Raw genomic sequence first — 21,392 nt, 5'->3', positions numbered from 1 at the left:
TATATGGGCTGGGGTATTTAAAATGTGGCTAGGTAAATTAAAATGTGGACTGATTTATGAATTGGTCCGAAAATAGTATGGCTGATTGGGCTACTACTTTTAAATAAAAGACCTATTTAAATAACTTGTGTTAATATAAAATATGCAATTATTAGTTCTCAGATAAAAAATGGCGTTGTAATAGCCGTGCAATAATATTTCAAAAATCCACAGTAAATAAACACTATTATTTAATTATGCAAAGATAAATGCGATGCGTGTGCGTAAGCTGGTAAAATGACGAAATGATAAAAATTGTGAATTATAATAATAATAATAATAATAATAATAATAATAATAATAATAATAATAAGTGATAAATGATGATGGCTAGTAACTGTAATAGAATAATGAAGCGCCGGTATTGATAAGAGGATGATAATTATAGTAAAATATAATATATATGTTTTTTATTTTCCAAAAATATTAGAAGCGTAAATAGGTATTTCGGAGGAGAGGCGGGACAAAATTGGGTGTCAACACCTGATTTTCTGTGCCCTTTCGATCAAGAATCTCGATGTCAAACTCTTGCAGCAGCAACACCCAAAAATGGAGATGACACATAAATTAGAGTAAGCATTTAATGGAGAGAGATTATAACTTAGATACAAATAAAGGTAAAGCTAGTCAAATACTCTCTTAATTAATTATTTCTTAAGGGACGTATAAAATAAAAGAGCTACAAATAATTTGATTAATCCAAGAGTCATTTGGAGTAATGTCTTTCCCCAAACTTTCCTTAAAGATTAAAATAATGAGTGTTGGTATTTGGAAAAACTTTTAAAAAGAAGGTAACTTTGAATAACCTCTTGAACTTTGAAAAATTCACTTATTTTGGACCAAATAAAAAACTCAAAAAATTCATTTACTTTGGGAATGTAGGGAGCATATTCTGCTATTGTTTGTGTATCTCAAATAGTATCAGTAGGGGATACTTATTTATTTTTGTAAAAAAAAGATGACCGAAGTTAGGGGTTAGTAAATTGCTTTTTGGCTTCAGAGATGTTTCGCCGTAAAGTTTGGGTCTCTCGTACGAATCTACGTGCTGGTTTCATCGATATTTTGTAAGAAGCTCTATTGACCCCTATAAATAGTCTCGTTTTGCCAGTAACTATCTCAATCTACTCTTTTCTAACTCTCTTGCATTTCTAGAAAGAAAATATTTGAATGGATATTAGGAAGCTCCGAAAACTGAGAAAGTCTGTGACCTTTCTCTATCTCTCTCTTTAGATCTCTCTTGTCTTTTGTTTTTTAGTACTATCTTTTTTGGGTTTTATCGAATTTTCAGAAATCTGATAGGGTCAATGATTTAGTTTGAAGCATATATGTTCTTGGGATTAACTGAATAGATTAGATACCGAAAATTTCATTCATCTATTTCTTTTCTTTTACCATTTCTACACCAAATCCTACCCACCGGCACCCAATAAATCTTTTTTCACTTCTCAAAGATCTTCTCTCTCACATCTCACAGTCACTGTTAAATTAACGAACCACACAAGAGTGGCAAGAATAATATAACAACGAATCCACATGCTAACTAGTACCACACACACTCTCTCTTTGTAATAAAGAAAATAAAGGACGTTAAGGAAAATGAAACTGTAAACGAAATAAAATGTGAATACAAGGTGGTGAGTGCGAGATAGAGGGATCGGGTAGGTAAAACTCTCCATAGATGTTTATACCAAATCAATGAACGTAACATATATGTTTTGTATATAAATTTTTTAATACTTAACCACAGTTAAGTGATATTTATCTTACACTTCGATTTCTTGATTCTTAAGGTGAAATGTTTAGTCAGGTATAAACACCCGATACTAATATCAACTGTGCGTGAATTTTGGTATGCGTGCACACGTATTTTTCTAAAAAAAAATAGAAAAAAGAGAGAAAATGGATACCGTGAATGCCGGCTGTTGCCGCACATATTTTCCGGTGAAGTATTGGGTTCGAGAAAGAAGAAAAAGGAAGAAAGAGATAAAGCAAAATGAAAATAAATGAAGTGACAAAATATTTTTAATGAAAGAAGGCTGTGAAAAATAGGATTTTAACTTTTTTGGTCATCTCAAGGGCTATTAAAGAGTAAAATACACTCATCTTACGTGACATTTTAAGGAATAATCACTCCACTTAAGAAGTACAGGGAATAATAGGTCGATCTCCTGCAAAATCTAAGTATATAGCAGATAAAAGAAAACAAGGACGATTAAGAAGTTCTTTTTCTTTTTAATTTATATATATATATATATATATATATATATATTAAGCCATGATTGTGAGCCTAAGTTTTGGCTTGGCCCCTACCATGTTAGATTAGTAAGATATACTGCAGGGGGACATTGAACTTGCCTCTAGTTTAAGAATGTTAGTATACGAAACAAAGAAGAATTGAGAGGGTCCGGATATACTTATCCAAACTGAAACTTTCATCCATCCATTTCTGCTTTCCTCTATTTGTTATTACTATTATTTTTAATAAATTCTGCAGTATGATGGCAGTAGATGAGTAGCAAAATGTTACAGAAAAGGAAGGCTGTGCTTCTAACACAAACCCTCCAGATTAAAGAATGGATAGACCCCATTCATATGACAAAAAAACAAATTAGCTCTTCACAAAATATCATTTCTGTACTTATTTTACTTCATTTTGGGCTTCTATTAGGTCCTTTATGGCTGTACTCCACGTGACGCGTTTACGGATGTCAATGAGGCGGCTTAGCCTTTATCCAGTTGTGAGTACCATCAGCATTATTAACTACTCCTATATAGTACTGAATCCTATGGCTGTTATTTCTTTATACTACTTGTGGTTAAAATAGGGTTCATGTGCCTTTATATGTTGTCTTATTTCATGCACGTTTTTCTTTTTGTTTAGCAGTACTACTCCCATTTATTTGTTCAATCGGAGCTAGCTGGTGTAGTCTCCGTTGGATCTCACAAAAACAGATAATAGTACTGATATTTTGAGATAAAAATTTGTTTCTGAATCTTTACATTTTAAATATTATCCTTGAGAACATTAATTTATCTATGTCTCACCTCACTCTAACAATAACCAATTGAACATTGGAAGCAAAAGCATACAATTAACACGAGGAACTAGAATTTGGAGCAAATACCACGTATACAAAGTCAAAGTAATGATTTACGTTCTGTCCTTCAACTTCTTGTTGTGCCAAAATAATTTTGACAACGGCTATTTCTTTCCAAGAATCTGTTCACTTTATCGTTCACTTCTTTCTAAATATGTCGATCTATTTCTAGTGCTGATGGTCATCTAATTTTACTGTTCTTTGATGTGTGTATCTTCTGTTTATTCCAAGATGCTTGAGAAAAATATTATTACTGTACTACTTAAGATGGTCATCTAATTAAGTTCTTTGTGCAACTGCAGGCTACAGGAGGTGAACCGGAATCTGATGAGATTTCAACTGGCCCAAGGCAATGATAAGCGTCCTTTTAAATTTGTAGTTTAATTTATGTTCTATCTTTTCGATGCTTCTGTATATAACAGGCTTGTACATCTTATACAGGAGGAAAGAGCATGAAAATTTGCATCCTTCTCAGTATGAATCACGGTATTTAAAATTAAAGTTTTCAAACAACATAAATGGTCCAATATTTACCGGGCGACCCGTAGGTGGAGATACCTTAAATCTAGATTTGGTTGATTGCCGTACTGAGGATATTGTTAAATGTGGGCCAGAAGCATCAGCAAAGGTGGAAATAATTGCTCTTGAGAAAGAAGAATTAAGAATAGCTACTAGTTGGCCTGGCGAAAAATCACTGATTCGGGGAGATCCTCATGTCACGTTGAAAGATGGCAGAGTTAGTGTAAGTCATATTTCATTCAAACATACTAAAGTAGCAATGAGAAAAAGTCAGTTGAGACTAGGTGCAAGAGTCGTGTATCCCTACGATATTGGTACTAGAATTATGGAAGCAGTCACTGAACCATTCTTCGTGATGGATCGTCGTTCCAGTAAGACCTTCCTTTCTAATTAATCATACTTGTTCCTTTAAATTCTAATTCTACATATGTGAATATAGTTTGAATTTTGCAGTGCCCAAGAGCAAGAGGCCCCTAAATCTTGATGATCAAGTATGGAAACTGCAAACGATTGGCAAAGAAGGTCCTTATCATAATCGTTTAATGAAGGGAAGCATAAAAACTGTCAGGGAATTTTTAATTCAATACTTTCTGAACCGTGAAAACCTATTCAAGGTAAGATCCCCTCCCTCATAATTGGTATCACTTCAACAACGTAACATATATACATAGTTGAGGATTTACGGCGTAATTAAAATTTGACACTAATCTCTTTCGGATGAAGGTTCATCCAAATTTTCCTGATACTGTGTTGCCGATTCCTGTCCATCATATCTAATGTGGACGGTGAAAATAATAGGACCAGTGGTTGCAGAAATAAATAAAATTGGTAAGGGAAGCAAGACAACTTATGTCTCAGCTCCCTATATCTTCCCCACTTCCTGTCTACTATTTTTTAGTTAAATCCATCCACCCAGGCTTTCCACTTTCCCGTCTACTGGCAAGCCGTTCAACTTTCAAGCTGTAGCTTGTACTGATCAGGAGACCACTGAAATAGTTCGGACTGGACCGGATATGAATTCATGATTTGACCTGCGGTAGGTTAATTTTTCTTTTCCTGTCGTTATAGCTGTTTATATGTTTTAACAAGTTAGAGAATTATATATGAATTGAGATTTGTTGATAGCTGTTTTGATTTTTGTCCTCACTAATGGTTAATTATATAAAAACAAACTTCTTTTTCATCTAATCCAGTGCACTTTCTCTCTCTCTTTTTTTCTTTTTTCATGTTGCAAAATGAAATATTGAAACATTTGCATATCTAAAGATCCTTGGCAGTCGTATGCACGCTAAGAAATTAGACGGAGCAGTAAACAAGGCAAAGAGTAAACTTGACTTGAAAAGATACGTATATCCTTCTGCCCCTTCCCAGGAAAATCCACGAGTTGTAGTTACTGAAGTGGGAGAATTGATCGGAATATACCAAGAGGGTCAGTTCGTGTCAGTCGATAAGTTCACTGGAACTCAAAAGGTTCGAATTTTACCCTTTTTCATTTCCATTTCAACTAGTAGCTAGGTGTAATATTTTGTCACTATCAAGTATTGTGGTGAGATGTATATGATTCTAATTTTAACTAGAGGTCTCGGGTTTTGAATTTGAAAAAAAAAAAAAAAGCCTAGGAGGGAGCGTTTTCCTCTTTAGTAGGCTTTACACCGTCAAAATAAGAATTAGTCGGGTAGTGGTTCCAAATACCAAATGGTTAAAAAAAAAAATTACTACATTAATATTTTGTCAAGAGGAGTAATGACTAACTTGCTCTTAATCCTTTTTTACTAAATGTGATGATAGGCTTATGCTATGGAGCTGGTAAAAACAGCATTTCAAGATGGCCAAAATTTGAAGGTATTGGATGATGATGATGATGACACTTTTAAAATGTTTGTTCCTTCTAATTCATCAAATGCCGTTTGTTCACTGGAAGCAGCTACTCTTGATGGCTCTAATGGATTCTCTTTCGAGGCTTATTATCCAACTGATACACAGCAGCAACCAGTGCCTAATGCTACCACTATGCCGAGCACAATCTTACTAGATAATTACCATGACTCTATAAACCAAATCAATAGCTCAGCAACTCTTACAGGTCAAGTACCAGATCCTCCCTATCCATATGACAACGACTTCATCTACCAACCTGTCCTTGAAAACTTCTGGAATTAATTATCAGATCATTGTTTCATTGGTTAATCTGTTGTGACTTATTGTAATATAGATAGATCTGGTAATTATAAGGAGACTTCAAGAGTCTCATATTTAAAGTGTGACTGTAAAATTAGCTTTTTTTTCTTGTTTCTTAATGATATCTATATGAAAACATTTACTTAGCAGTTTTCATAACTGATGATATATTATATTTCAAAAGAACATTGTCTGACTCAAGCCTTCTCTATTTCTTTGGATTAATGTCTGGATGTTCTTCAGAATTTTGCTGATTATAAATGACCTTAGCCGCCAGTGTTGAACTTTTATATAGTCACAGGAACTTGGAAATATATATATATATAGGTCATGTCGACATCAGCTACAATTGATGAAACAGTCATGCTCGTATATTAGCGTGTAGACTCCACTACTAATTATTATCACCTTTTTTTCTAATCTGTTAATTAAATTATCTGTTAATTAACCAATAGATATGTGTGTCTGATGTGAAACCGACATGTAGAATATGGGGAAATTTTTAAATATAATCACCATTTTCTCTTATCCATTAATTAACTAATAGAATATGGGGAAATTTTTTACAATGAGTGAGGCATAACTATGACATGAAGTGTGAGAGAGTATTTTATCACAATTATAATGTGGGCCCCACCACTTTATGCTCTTCCTTCTCTTTCTTTCTTCTTCCTGGTTTTTTTCTTCCTCTTCAGTCATTTCTCTCTCATCTTTCCTCTTTTTTCTCATTTTTTGTTTTTTCATCAATTTTAAAACTAATTCTATTATACTGAGATCAATTTTTTTAAGATATTCTTCCATTTTATCATTGAGCTTTTCAATTTTTTCTTAAAAAATCAGTTAAACTCCATACAAGTTTAAAAGAAAATAATTGACACTCAAAAAAAAAAAATGTAAAAATTGATAACCAAAAATGAATGTAGGATACTTTTAAAAGTAAAAACAACTTAGGAAATTTATTGAAATTCTTTTTTTTTTTAAGTATATATTCAATTCAAAGTTTCTACATTCTATACCCGAGAAATTCAAAGTCCTAAAAGTGTCATCAAAGTAGATTCCGAATTTAGGGGTGTGCAAAAATCGGTTTAACCGTTAAACTGAACAGAAAAAAAAGGTTATTGGTTTAGCAATCTGTTTGGTTAATGATTTTTTAATGTTTATCGGACTATTAGCTCGATTTCAATTTTTAAGCTCTATTAACGGTTAAATCGATAACCCAATAAGGACATAGGTTCAAAAGTGTTGTTGGTTCAGTTTACTGGTTAAACCAATTGTCTTCGAACACAATCGGTTTGGCCTCCTACATCTTTCACATAGAAAATATCGCTAAAACTTATTAAACATAATTTTAGTAAGATCACACGTCATTATTGGGTTATCGGTTTAACTGTTAATAGAACTTAAAATTTGAAATCGAGTTGGTAGTCCATAAAACTTACAAAATCATTAACCAAATAGATTGCTAAACCAATAAATTTTTATTCGGTTCATTTTATCAGTTAAACCAATTTTTGCACACCACTAAATTCATGGTCTACTTTGATGACACTTAGAACTTTGAATTTCTCGGGTACAGAATGTAGCAACTTTGAATAATATATACCCAAAAAAAAAGGAAAAAAAACATTCCAATAAATTTCCTAAGGTGTTTTTACTTATAAAAATATCCTACATTCATTTTTGTTTATTAGTTTTTACATTAATTTTTTTTTCTTGGCGTTCCAATTATTTTCTTTTTAAGCTTCTATGGAGTTTAACTGATTTTTTAAGAAAAAATTGAAAAACTGAATAATAAAATGGAAGAATATCTTAAAAAAATTTGATCTGCGCATAATAGAATTGATTGATCTGCGCATAATAGAATTGATTTTAAAACTGGCGAAAAAATAGAAAATGAGAAAAAGAAAGAAAGAGGAGAGAGAAATGACCGAAGAGGAAGAAAAAACGTGGAAGAAGAAAGGAAGAGAAGGAAGAGCATAAAGTGATGGGCCCACATTCTAATTGTAATAAAATACTCTCTCACACACCATGTCATACTTATGTCTCACCCATTGTAAAATTTTATTAATTTCTCAGTCCATCTCAAATTATTTGTCATGTCTCATTTTTCGATAGTCAAACTGTTTGAATTTTTCACAATATAAGAAGAATTTCAACTTGTAATATTTTTAGTATAGTTTTTAATATCTAAATTATAATTTTAAAATATTGAGTTGATATAATCTAATTTAGAATGGAGGGAGTATAATCATGGGCGAAGTCACCTTAGGCAAAGGGTGGTCAGGCGTACACCCTTCGCCAGAAAATTACACGGCTTACATAGGTTAAATATTACTCCCTCCGTTTCAATTTATGTGAACTCATTTGACTGGGCACGACATTTAAGAAAGAGTGAAGACTTTTGAAACTTGTGGTTCAAAATAAGTCTTGAATATTTGTGTGGCTGTAAATCATTTCATAAAGTGAATTCGTTTTTAAATTAGGAAAGAGGTCATTCATTTTGACATAGACTAAAAAGGAAATAGGTTCACATAAATTGAAACAGAGGGAGTAGTTATTATGAGTATATATTTAATTTTGCACACCCATAACACAAGTGAGAAGAAAATTTGCACATCTTTCGTCAAATTTCTGGCTCCGCCACGGAGTATAATTAGTTATTTTATGTCACGTCAATCCGATCCGTATAATTAGTTGTTTTATGTCACGTCAATCCGATCCGTTTTGTCTTCATGATCGTGTTATCTTTTACTTCCGAAATTTACCAACTTTTCGGGGGAAGAGGACCATAAATTACATATTACTACTAATCTACTATTATACCATCTCAAGACTAATTAAGTAGAAATCACTAATTTGAGTTAACAAATATAAGCCTTCGTGTGATTTCAGCTTCTCTTCAACTTCCAAGAATATGCATAAACACACTTATCTCCAAATTGAGGAGGATCACATATACCTGAAAGATCTCACTAACTCTACAATATGGATGTTGACTGATTGAAGTTAAATATACAGTTACTATCATTCTCTAGCAAATATATTACAATAGTACAGTCAGATCTCTCTAAAACAACATTATCATATAACAATATTTCTCCATAACAACGAAGTCATTTTTCTCAGAGTTTGTTATGTTATATTTTATCCCTGGTTAATCATCTTTATAGAAATAGAATATCTAAAATTAGCAATAACAAATCTAGAAATTTTGATCAAATTATTTGATACTTTAATACACTTTTTATGACAAAAAATATTATATATGAATATATATATTTCCATCGTTAAAAGATTTTTCATTATTATACAAAGTGTGATTAAGCTTAGAGTTTGACAATTAAAAATGAAAAATTAAATTCTATGCATTTTTTTGCCTATAACAATGAAATATTATTTAAACATCAATGTTGTTATAGATGTATAACAATCATTCCCTATAGCACCAAAAAAAAATTCGAACCCAACGATGTTGTAGAGAAGTTTGACTGTATTTAAAACATCAGAGGTTTTGCATCAATTAACTAGTTTAATTACCTGAGCATAAAAACGCATAAAGTAATTGAAATAAATTTGAACATGAGGAAGAGCTAGAGGTGGTGGCATATGGGTTGGTTGAGTCAAATTTAAGCGGGTTAGAATGGATTATATAAGTTTATGGGTCATAACTCAATCGGTACAAAATTTATCTGGGTCAATATCGGTTGGGTCAATATGTATAAAATAATGGACAAAATACAACCCGTCCAATATAACCCAAACATCCTCTCATAAGCTGACCAAATTATAACGCGTAGAGTACTGAGTTTAACTGGCCAAGTGAAATTTCTTTTTCATTTTTGGCATCTGCTGTGATTAGGGGTGTCAATGGTGAGGTTTGGGTGGTTATTTTATAAAATTTATACCATACTAATTTTTCTGTTATTTAATTTGTATAATCGGAATTAGACTTTTCGAAATCGTCCCATCATCTCGGTTTTTCTTTAGTATCAGTACGATTTGGTTTTCAGTATTTTATAAAGAAAACGTCATATAAAAGTCACAAATAGAAGTTGTTGACACCCAATTTTGTCCCCCCTTTATTTAATTTACTCGGGTTTCTAAATTTACTAACGAGCTAAATACTTTATTGTTAAAATATTTTATTGCTACTACTACTACTACTAATATCATTACTACAAATTTTAGATGATTCGTCATCATTTCATTTTCTCGGGTTTGGACTCGTTAAACTAATTACAATACAACATTTTTGCAAAATCTTGATTCTTCTACATATTAATTATTCGTTGTCTTTACATAATATATATTATACCAGTTATCAAATTAGAAGCCCAAAGAATAATTAAATAGCGGAGGAAGGATCAACAATTTTCAGCTAAATTAATGACCCGAAATATAAATACAATATTATTTTCCTACCCAAATAAATAACCCACACTTTTTATACCCAACCCACATTTTCAGCCCATGTTTAAATTAATGGGCCAGCCCAAACGGACCAGCCCATTACCCGCGACCCGACCCGGTCCAATTCTCTTCTTTACCCTAATCCCCCTTCCGCTTCCTTCATCATCATCGTCTCTCTTCTCTTCCTCTTTCTCTCCTCTCTTTCTCTCTCCCTCACCCTATCTCTCCTCTCTTTCTCTCTCACCGCCTCCCCTGCTCCCTTCTCTCTCGCTCAACTTCTCCTCCCTCCGCCTCTTTCTCTCCTCTCATCGCCATCCCCTAGCCGCCTCTCTCTTTCTCCCTCATCACCTTCATCGTCACCCACACCTCTGACACCCCACTTCCCTCTGCTCCCCACGTTCCACCATCCCACGCGTCTGACACCACCCCACGCTCTACCTGCCATCCGCACGCTTTTGTTATCTCTGTCTCCCACGCTCCCTTCCCTGTTCTGAAACCAAGTGAAAATCCTATAAAGGGAGGGAAGTGGAGTCGAAGAGGGAGAGGAAAAAAAAAATCCCATGTTTTCTTGACATCAAAATGACAATGCAAAAAACATTTTTTATTCCGTTTGCTTTGTTATCATTTCGAATTCGAGTACATAAAATTCGGGGATTTTTTTTGGAGTCATTACTGGCCTTTGAAATCGCTTGAGATATACCAATTCTTTTTTTTCTTTGTGTTTTGTTTGTTTCCAAAGGAAAAGTGTACTGTTTCTGTTTCCATTGGGGATTTCTTCAGTCCGTAATTTACTCACAAATTATATACCTTTTTTTGATTGACAATTTTAATCTGTTTGTGAGCTTCGTCTGATACAAAAGACTTTCTGGTCTATTTCGTTTGAGGTTCGAGTAGATTCGAGACATCGACACCCAATTCACTGCACCCACAAGAGGTAAAATCATTATCTCTGTTTCTATGTTGTCGTTCGTTACCGTTAAGACGATTTCCCATGTAGTATAATATGTATTGTTTGCAATTTGGTTGCTTCCTTTTTGCTCGATACAATTATGTGAATGTGAACGCAATTTGCTGAATTTGATTTATTTTCGAATTTGAGGTGTTGGGCTGAAACTGGTTTTAAAGTTTGGCTTTGTCTTTTGAATTTTATCCGAAATGATAGTTGACGAGCATGAGTAGCTCCTGGGTTTAGATTAGTTTGCTGGTTGGTTTATCTTATATTGGTATGCACAAATATAGGATGAATGATTTCCCCTTTCAAGTTTTCTATATCGATTTTGTTTCTCGGATCTTCAGTTTATTGAAGCAGTACATAGGCACATTGATGACTTGCCTTTACTCAAAATCTGTGGTATCTTGTTTCTGTTGAGTAGGCTGTTGCTTTCATTACTTTGCTTGACTTTCACTGCATTTTTTTTTACCTCCTCTCAGATTCATGGTGTAGTTTAGACAGTCTTTTTTGTTAACCAGTTTCATCTCTGTTCGGATTTCTTCCTTGGTGCTCATATTAATTTGTATGATCAGTGAGCCCACTGTTTATTTGTTGAGTTGTTTAAATTAGAATGGGATAGGGTATTGAAATTGTTTATCAGGAAAAATAAAATTGTGTTTGTATACCTTTGTCGATTGCCAATCCCCTGATGAATGTCCTGTTCTGCCTTTCTTTATGTTTGAAATTTCTCTTCTGAACAAAATGAAGCTAATCTGCTGGCTTGCCTGCTTTGTGTCCAGAAAGTACGATGGATATCTTTTCCTATAGCCTCTAGGTTGTGTATGCTGCGTCTCTCATGTCTTGGACTGTCGATACCCTTATTGCTCATGTGAAGATATGAAACATATAAGCCTTCACATGCTTGTTAGTATCTGGAAACTAGCAGACTGTAACAAATAGAAAACTGTGCGTTGGTTCTACATAATTGGTATCAGTTGTTATATTAGTCCATCTAAACTAGCTCCATACCAATACATACCACACAACTACATATCAAGACTATATAGCAAGTAAAATGCATGTGGTATAATCAAAGAATGACTTTTATACCGGACCAGTATGAGTATAACTAACCCGGTCAGTGCCTCTTTTCAGTTGCTTCCTCACTGTTTGCTTAAAAAGAAGGGTGCGGTTTAGTGAGTCCTTCTAAATGCTGTCATTCTCATTAAAATGTTGAGTGATGATGTGATTGCGATATGTCTTTACAGGTTTCTTTCATTATTAAGGTGTACTAAAGCATTTCTAACTCCTCTTCTTTTCTTTCCTCTCTTTGCATGAATTGGGAACTTCGAATCCCAAACGTCCTCGTGTCACTTTACCGCTGTTTACTACTATGTTGTACAGTTGTGCAGCTAAATAGAATCTGTATGGACATGAGTGTTTAGTTTAAATCTGAACTTGAATATAGTATAGGTTATATGGGTTAACATCGTCTAGTTTGAAGTTGGAAAAACCTGTAGAATTCTTCGAGTGAAGTTCGATCAGTGGCCCAGTTGAGGTGTTCGGCCTAAACCTTTAAATATTTCAGTTTGATTGTTATTAGTTGTTTGCTGGAAATTTCACCCTCCTTCCTCCCCTTTGCTATTATGCTTTTGCTATGCGAATATACATAGCATATACACCATATACACAAGCGATTGATTTTGTTTTGGTTTACATCTTATATATTCACCCTTATTCACTGATAATATACTAATTATTTCCTTTTATTCTTGTGCATGAACATCGTGTACGAGTCCAAGAGACTCGTCATCTTCCGCATCCGGTGTTGGGCTAAAGGCCCAACGTAACATTCCTCGAGTCAGCCCCCATATAGTAGCAGCCAATTCGCAGCCAAACAAGGGAATAAAAATCTGGGCCGAAGCCCAATAGGTGTGACAACAGCAGCAACAAATAAAAAGTGTTACTGGGCCGAAGCCCAGTTGCAAACGGATCACAACAATCCAAATGGGCCAAGCCCATTTATATTATATATGTCCCTCTATTTTCCATTTCTGTGTGCATTTAACATGTATTGTATGACTAATATTTATGCTTGTTAATTAAGATAAACTTTAGTAACATTGAAAGTTTAGTTTAATAATGGGTAGTTAATTCAAAGAGGAAACTAACAATTAACTCCATTAGTTTATGTCAAAATTATTTACTATCCATAATATTTATCTTGTAGAATAATTGATTTTCAAAGTATCATGACTATATATTTTTTGACTAAGGAAACTAAATTATACTTACTATTTTAGAAGTTTTACACTAACTTAGCTTATTCTAAGAAATAAAAAGATAAATTAGTTTCAACGGATAACTTTCCACTTTAATTCCTTCCAACACTTGAAATACATATTTGTCTAAGATAACCTTTAAAACTTTATTAAATAATTCTTTTAAATTTTAGTCATTTCCTCCACATATAAACATTACATGTCCCGCTTTCTTTTAGTCTATTTTTGACTAAAACTCTTTTATGCAACTATTACCTTTCCACAAGTATTATACTTTCGTTTAAAATTTTAATAACATTTATAAGCCGTGTTTACAAAATAACATTACAAACACTCTTTTATACAAATCATTATTATTCTACAAATCCTATTTTAAACAACATATTTATCTATAACTTTAGTCATACTTACAAAGCTACTTTCTTTTCCTATAAAACCATATTTACACTTAGCCTAATTAATTATAAGTCCGGTCGGTTAACCATTGTTAATGGGTCTTAAAGGATGCCTAATACCTTCCCTTTAGACTAATCAAACCCTTACCTAGAATCTTAAGTTTCGCAGACCTTAAACAGAGTTAACTTTAAACATAACTTTAATAAACTTTAGGTGTCCTAATTCACCATAAATAATTAGGTGGCGACTCCTTAAACAAATAACAAAAATAGGAATCTCCAATACGTCATACTTCTAACTTTAATCCCGGTTAAAAAGGGGTATGACAGTACTTCTAAATTTAACCCGGTTAAAATGGGGTGTGACAGCTTGGCGACTCCGCTGGGGAATCACTTAGGTTCTAACCATAACGGACTTAGTTTAAATAGGCTTTGTGTGTTTATTTGGAATCACTTTATTTATTTGTTAACTATTTTTACATGCTATTAATTGTTTGTTTGATATAAACTGTTTGTTTTGATATAAACTGTTTATGTGTTACTGCTTCGATAAATTGTCATTCCGTTCATATTTCCTCCACTTTTGGAAATCTCACACTATCACACGTACACGCGAGGTGTGCTTAGCGCACCCGCAAATTTCTTCGTAGAATCCAAATCTTAGGAGAGTTGGCGCGTGCGCGGGGGGTGTCCGAATAACGGTGACCGCGTAGCCTTCTCACTCGAGTAGTCCACTCGGGAACCTTGCGTCTAGTAAACCCACTCCTAGTCAACCTAGGATAGGGCTAAACCAACACCTTTTATTAAGAGCATACATTTCATATCCTAGGAGGTTTAATATCCTTGGTGTATTAAGCCCATTAGATGACTTTGTCCAAACGTCCAAGCGGGTTCACGACCCCGAGTGACACCAATCATACTTTATGTGCATGTTTGAAGGATAACTGTGCCTAAATATTGACTACTTGCTCTAATTAATTAAACTTTAGGAAGGAGGGAATGATTAACATTTCTATGACAGGTATGCATTTGCATCGGAGTGCAACAAATGACGAAGATCAAGGACATCGCAAAACGGAGCTGAAATTTAGAAACTAGGAAATTTTATTTAGATTAGGAAACACTTTACGTTGTATTCATTTGACGTATAATAAATGTTATGTTATTTTTTTACTTTATTTTTTTGAGAAATAGAATTTGTCTAATTAATTAAAAGCAACGGGATGACATATTATGACACACTTTACCCTTCAAACAAACGTTAGGCCTACCTCTGGCACAAAGAGGTCACATGCATGTTAGGACACGTTATTGCTTGATATGCTTGTTTGACAACTTGTTTGACTCTATTTGATGAATTATTTGCTACATGACTTACTTGACTTTACGTGATAATGACTTTACCTAGATATGTTCATGAGATTAACATCGTTTATACTGTATGTCTATTTTATCTTATTCCCGAACAGAGAGTTGATTCGTGTTGACGCTCGATGGCCGACCATCCTTACATCACGAGGTCAAAGACGTCATCGTTACCTGAACGTAGTTGGGCTGTCCAAGGAAATGAAATTACTATGTCTGATCCGGCCGCATCTGTTCCAACTGGTGTAGAAAACCTCGTGATCGCTAGCGATCCGCCTGAAACTTCTGAACATGGAACTGCTATTCAACGGGATGAACATATCGCCCGCCTGACTCAAGAAATTGAGAATCTACGTGGAGAACTAAATCGGGTTAGGGACTTGACCAATTTATCCATCACACTCCAAAATTCACCTTCTGAACCTAGCAATACTGCACCAGAACCACCTCGTTTCCCATCACTCGAATCCCCAGTTCCTGAGCATTTTCCTCCCCAAAACAATGCACCTACCAACAGCAACTTACCTCCGATCATCCCCGCAAATCCACCAAATCCAACATCCGTCTATACTCCCCCACAAAGTCAACCACCCACCTACACTAACTATACTCCTCCACAAAATCAACCACCCACCTACACTACCTACACTACTCCTAATCCACCACCCGTCAACCCACCAAGTCAATCGCTAGTACACACTCCCTATGTTCCTTTGCCCACCAACACTAATCCTCCACCTATAACTACTCCTCTAAACCCACCGAATCAACCACCTATAAACACCAATTACAACACACCACCTCTTGTCCAAAACACCCCCATCATCCAAACTTATCCAACCCAGCATATGCACGGGGCACACTTTGTCACCCCAAATGCACAATGTGTTCCTCCGGTATATGCCACAGAAACACAAACCTTCACCAACCCAGTAACGGTCAGGTTCCAACCCGAGGTAGATCAATACGAAGAAATGGAAAGGGATGCAAAGGCAGGGGCAGATAACATACTACTAAAAGAGATCCACAGTCTCAAAGAAGCAATGAGGAACCTTCAAGTTGCTAGAGGAACTAAGAGTGTAGAATATGAGGATCTCTGTGTCCAACCTGACGTCGATTTACCCGTAGGCTACAAACCGCCAAAATTTGATACATTCAATGGAACAGGCGACCCTCATACACACTTAAGGGCTTATTGTGACAAACTGGTTGGAGTGGGCAGAGACCAGAGCATAAGGATGAAGCTCTTCATAAGAAGCTTATCTGGCGAAGCACTTACTTGGTATACACAACAGGATGTCCGTAAATGGCGTGGTTGGAGTGACATGGCGCAAGACTTTATGGACAGGTTCAGTTTTAACACCGATATCACACCAGATAGAGTTTACATGACTAAGTTAACCAGGAAGTCAACTGAGACGTTCCGCGAATATGCGTTACGTTGGTGGTCAGAAGCAGCCAGGGTTCAACCTCCGATGAATGATAGGGAAATGACTGCTACCTTCATTGAATGCCAGGCTGGCATATTTTACGAGAAAATGATAGGTATGATGAGACAAAAATTCACAGAAGTTGTTCGAATGGGAGAAGCCTTGGAAGAAGGAATCAAATCGGGGAAAATTCAGGATCTTATTGCTTTACAAGCAATGAACAAAGCTATACAATCTGGTTCTATCAACGGGATTAAAAAGAAGAAGGAAGATGTCGCTGCAGTCATGAACGCTCAAGGACATGAGCCGAGCCAAGCCATTCCATACTTTAACCACCCACAACAAACTTTCTACCCTTACCACTACCCTGAACCCTACCAAGCTCCACTACCTCCTTACCCCGTTTACAACACCCAAGCAAACTACTACCAACCCCGAGCGCCTCCGCATCAAAACCCACGCCCGTATCAACCCAACCAAGATCCAACTTACCAAAATCGACCACATACTATACCTAGAGCCCGTCCAAACCCTGACACCAAAAACACCCGTAATTACACTCAGATCGCTGAACCCTTGGCTCAATTGTTCGAAAGAATGAAAGCAGCAGGCATAATACAACCAATTGAAGGAAAAATTCCCGAGCCTATCCCAAAATGGTTTGATGGTTCCAAAAGCTGCGCATACCACTCTGGAGTTGTTGGGCACACCACTGAAGATTGCTATGGGCTTAAAAACAAAATCGAAGCCCTGATTAAGGAAGGAGTAATTCAGCTCGCTGAAGCTAAGCCCAATGTGGTCAACAATCCTTTGCCTGCTCACGGAAATGCCAAGATTTAGAGGAGTCCAGTGCGGAAAGAGTCAGATCAACAACTTTGTCGCTCTCGTGGGAACAATCCAATACAACTACTCGCAACACCAAGGCACTGACAATATGGGGCGCCGAACCAGGAAAGACTCTGAAGAATTGGACTTGTACTCCGTCCTCGATCCGTCGGGAGCCTTGGTAGCATGAACATGTAGTGAACTTGTTTTCTTTTATTGATGCTTGAACCGTACTCAAAATTTTGTTTGTTTTGCTTCACCTTGTGGAAGCTTGAATTGCAAAACTATGAATGCATTTCTGATTTTTCTTAATCATCTATTTTCTACTTTATTTATCAAAACTGTCAACTCTACGATTGTGACATGAAATGTACGAATAGACAACACACATTCCGAGAGAGTAACAAAGAAACTAGGGGGACAAGACAAGATTCCACTCACAAGAATTGAAATAGCCGATAGGTGATAACATAAGCCTAAAAGCTAGTAATTCAAGAAGAAATCAAAGTACGACATTAGGTTAGACAACCTAGTTTGCAACCTTTCCTTTAGTTGCGAACTACGCTTGACCTGATTCCTCGGTGGATACGTAGGCAGCCCACATAGGGACTCGGTCATACTAGGTTAGAATTTTCCTATTTGCACGCGTGCGAACTACGCTTGACCTGATTCCTCGGTGGATACGTAGGCAGCCTACATAAGGACTCGGTCATACTAGGTTAGAATTTTTGCCATTTACATGCGTACGAACTATGTTCTGACCTGATTCTCATGGTGAGATACGTAGGCAGCCCACATAGGGTTCGGTTGTGCTATAGCAGAAAATAAAAAAAAAATCCTTATACAAGGAGAACTATGCTTAGCCTGATTCCCTCGGTGGGATTCGTAAACTATTAACATACAGATCCGCCACACCTAGATATAAAATCCAACAAATCTTTTACCATTTATATAATAGAACTACGCTGACCTGATTCCCTTGGTGGGATACGTAGGCAATCCATATCGGGTTCGGTCCCTTTATTCGAAAACTCAGACCACTTTATGTATTTTACGAACTACGTTCTGACCTGATTCCTTGGCGGATACGTAGGCAACCTATATAAGGTTCGGTCACACCACAACATAAATTTAGCATATTCTTCTGAACCCAAAACTGGGGCATATTTTGGAAAAGATATAGACGAAAGAACGGTTGGACATCGACAAGATTTAGGCTATCAGACAGGAAGTATTATAGACCAATTACCTTAGAAAGGGTCACAATCCGAAGTTGGCAGAATATTTTACAACTTACATATATATACATTTACATATATATCTTTCCTTACATACATACATTCACATATACATATTTCACAACTTATATACGTATAGTTACATTTCCTTATACATATACTTACATACCTACCTTTCAAATGAAATATTTTCTTGCAATCATTTTCACTACTGGTCATCTACCATGGTTTGAACGGAGATCACAAGATCCAAACAAACAAGACGAATGGAGCGCCAACCACGTCAAGCTTCGAGTCAACACGAATCAACTTCCCCCCTCCCAAACTAAGAATTTTTCTTTGAGTGCAGGAATTAAAAGACCGTGAGATCAACAGTCAAGTCTATCACGACCGAAAAGCATCATCTGGCTCAATATGGCCTCGCCTCAAAAGCCAAACGGCTTTATTTCTAAACTCTATCTTTAATTTTATTTTATCAGAACAACTTTATGACTTCATTAACGAATATACCTGTTTTGTAGGTTAAAGACGAATCAAATCAGGATTACGCGTCATTGATTCAGCCTGTTGCGATAGCGTCGACTTCATCAGCCAAACGGCTATGCTATCACTTTACTACATACTTTATTACCTTCTTTATCTGTTTTAACCATTTTGCCTGAACTTTACAGGAATCAACATTAAGCCTCCGAAGACAACCGGAGGGATTTATCATCAAATCTCCGAAGACAACCGGAGACATCACATGGCTATACGACCTCATACGCACAAGCCGGACGGCTACACTATGACTTTACCCTCTATTTTATCATTTACTCTACCAACTTTAACAACTTTACCCTGAACTTTACAGGAACTTATCATTGGGTCCCCGAAGACAACCGGAGACACAACATCAAGTCCCCGAAGACAACCGGAGACATAGCATCAAGTCCCCGAAGACAACCGGGGGCATCATTCGGCTATACAGCCTCACATGCATAAGCCAGACGGCTACACTATGACTTTACTCTCTACTTTATCATTCACTTTACCAACTTTAACGATTTTACCCTGAACTTTACAGGAATTATCATTGGAGCCTCCGAAGACAACCGGAGACATCGTCCACTTTACAACTTTATCCTGGACTTTACGGGAATCATCATCAAATCTCTGAAGACAACCAGAGACATCGCATGGCCACACGGCCTCATACGCATAAGCCAGACGGCTACACTTTGACTTTACTCTCTACTTTATCATTTACTTTACCAACTTTAACAATTTTACCCTGAACTTTACAGGAATTATCATTGAGCCTCCGAAGACAACCGGAGACATCGTTTGGCTATACAGCCTCATCAGCATATCATTGAGTCCCGACAACCATCGGAGACATCACCCGGCTATACGGCCTCACCCGCATAAGCCAAACGGCTACACACTTATTTTACTCCTTACTTCATTCCTTTATTTCATCATCTACCTTACCACTTTAATGAATTTACCTTAAAATTCGCAGATATCATTTATCATCGAGTCCCGGAAGACAGCCGGAGACCTTATCACTATCATCTGCAAATGCAACTGGAAATATTATCACATCCTCAGCATACGCATCACGCATTCATTCAAGTCCCTGAAGACAATCAGAGACAACATTAGCCACACGGCTTCACTTTCATTCCCACACTCATATTTACTATCATTTTACACTCTTTACAATTTTACACTTTTAACTCTATTACTAATTTTGGACATGAATTTCAGTTTTGGCAGAAAACACAACCTGCAGGGACGCAACACAACGTGGAACTTTATCTTACGCAGTGAACTGGGGCAAATTTGCTGAAGAGGATTACCAAACTCACAAGCAAAGGTCACGAATCTACTCTCGAACTCAATTCCGCCTATGTCCACAAACACGTGATACATAGGTCAATTTCTCTTTCATATTCCCCACCAAAACTGTATTTCAATCAACTCTTTTTACAATCTCATATTCCTTTCTACATCCCCAGTGTCTCCATAATTCAACACTGGGGCATCTTTGAAGAATTTACGTCGTGTCTAGTAGAGTCCTACTTAGGGGTGTGTTGTGCACCACATTTATAATTGGGAGGCTATAAGCATATGTTCCATTCTTGAACATTCTCGTCACCTGTCTACAACCCCCCGCTAGATTATGAATCCACAAAAACTTTCGAACTAGACATGGCCTTAGTGCGACCCTAGATATGTAGGTAACTCAAAACTAAGATTCGGCCATAATTTTCCATAATTCCTTCGGACCTCATCATATTTTCCATCAATTTTCCTAAACCGTACTTTCTTACAAACTCATATTCGTCAGTCCAAACAAAATTGGCTACTACGTCAACTTCTTCGCCCGAAGACTCTTACATCATCTCCGGTCGAAGAGGGGCATCTGTTGACACCCAATTTTGTCCCCCCTTTATTTAATTTACTCGGGTTTCTAAATTTACTAACGAGCTAAATACTTTATTGTTAAAATATTTTATTGCTACTACTACTACTACTAATATCATTACTACAAATTTTAGATGATTCGTCATCATTTCATTTTCTCGGGTTTGGACTCGTTAAACTAATTACAATACAACATTTTTGCAAAATCTTGATTCTTCTACATATTAATTATTCGTTGTCTTTACATAATATATATTATACCAGTTATCA

At 35.9% G+C, this 21,392-nt stretch overlaps 1 protein-coding gene across 1 annotated transcript; it reads left to right on the top strand.

Annotated features, from left to right (window-relative positions):
- The first annotated feature begins 1,023 nt into the window (after positions 1-1,023).
- On the top strand, positions 1,024-6,023 carry LOC132634238 (calmodulin-binding protein 60 A-like). The gene is made up of 7 exons (XM_060350523.1): positions 1,024-1,103; positions 2,708-2,777; positions 3,440-3,486; positions 3,579-4,027; positions 4,110-4,270; positions 4,923-5,126; positions 5,445-6,023. The coding sequence occupies exons 1-7, from the start codon at positions 1,042-1,044 to the stop codon at positions 5,814-5,816; spliced, it is 1,365 nt and encodes a 454-aa protein (XP_060206506.1). The 5' UTR covers positions 1,024-1,041; the 3' UTR covers positions 5,817-6,023.
- Positions 6,024-21,392: the final 15,369 nt, after the last annotated feature.

Source organism: Lycium barbarum, chromosome 3 (assembly GCF_019175385.1).
Source record: "Lycium barbarum isolate Lr01 chromosome 3, ASM1917538v2, whole genome shotgun sequence".
Lineage (NCBI taxonomy): Eukaryota > Viridiplantae > Streptophyta > Magnoliopsida > Solanales > Solanaceae > Lycium > Lycium barbarum.
Note: the sequence above shows the minus strand (reverse complement) of the source record. Positions and strands in the feature narration are given on the sequence as shown.

Bases quoted from the DNA above. Each gene is read 5' to 3' on its own strand.
- LOC132634238 (XM_060350523.1), top strand. From the start codon at position 1,042: ATGTTTCGCCGTAAAGTTTGGGTCTCTCGTACGAATCTACGTGCTGGT. The intron at 2,778-3,439 runs GTGAGTACCATC...GTGCAACTGCAG, and splicing joins GGCTTAGCCTTTATCCAGTT to GCTACAGGAGGTGAACCGGA. The intron at 4,028-4,109 runs GTAAGACCTTCC...TGAATTTTGCAG, and splicing joins CGTGATGGATCGTCGTTCCA to TGCCCAAGAGCAAGAGGCCC.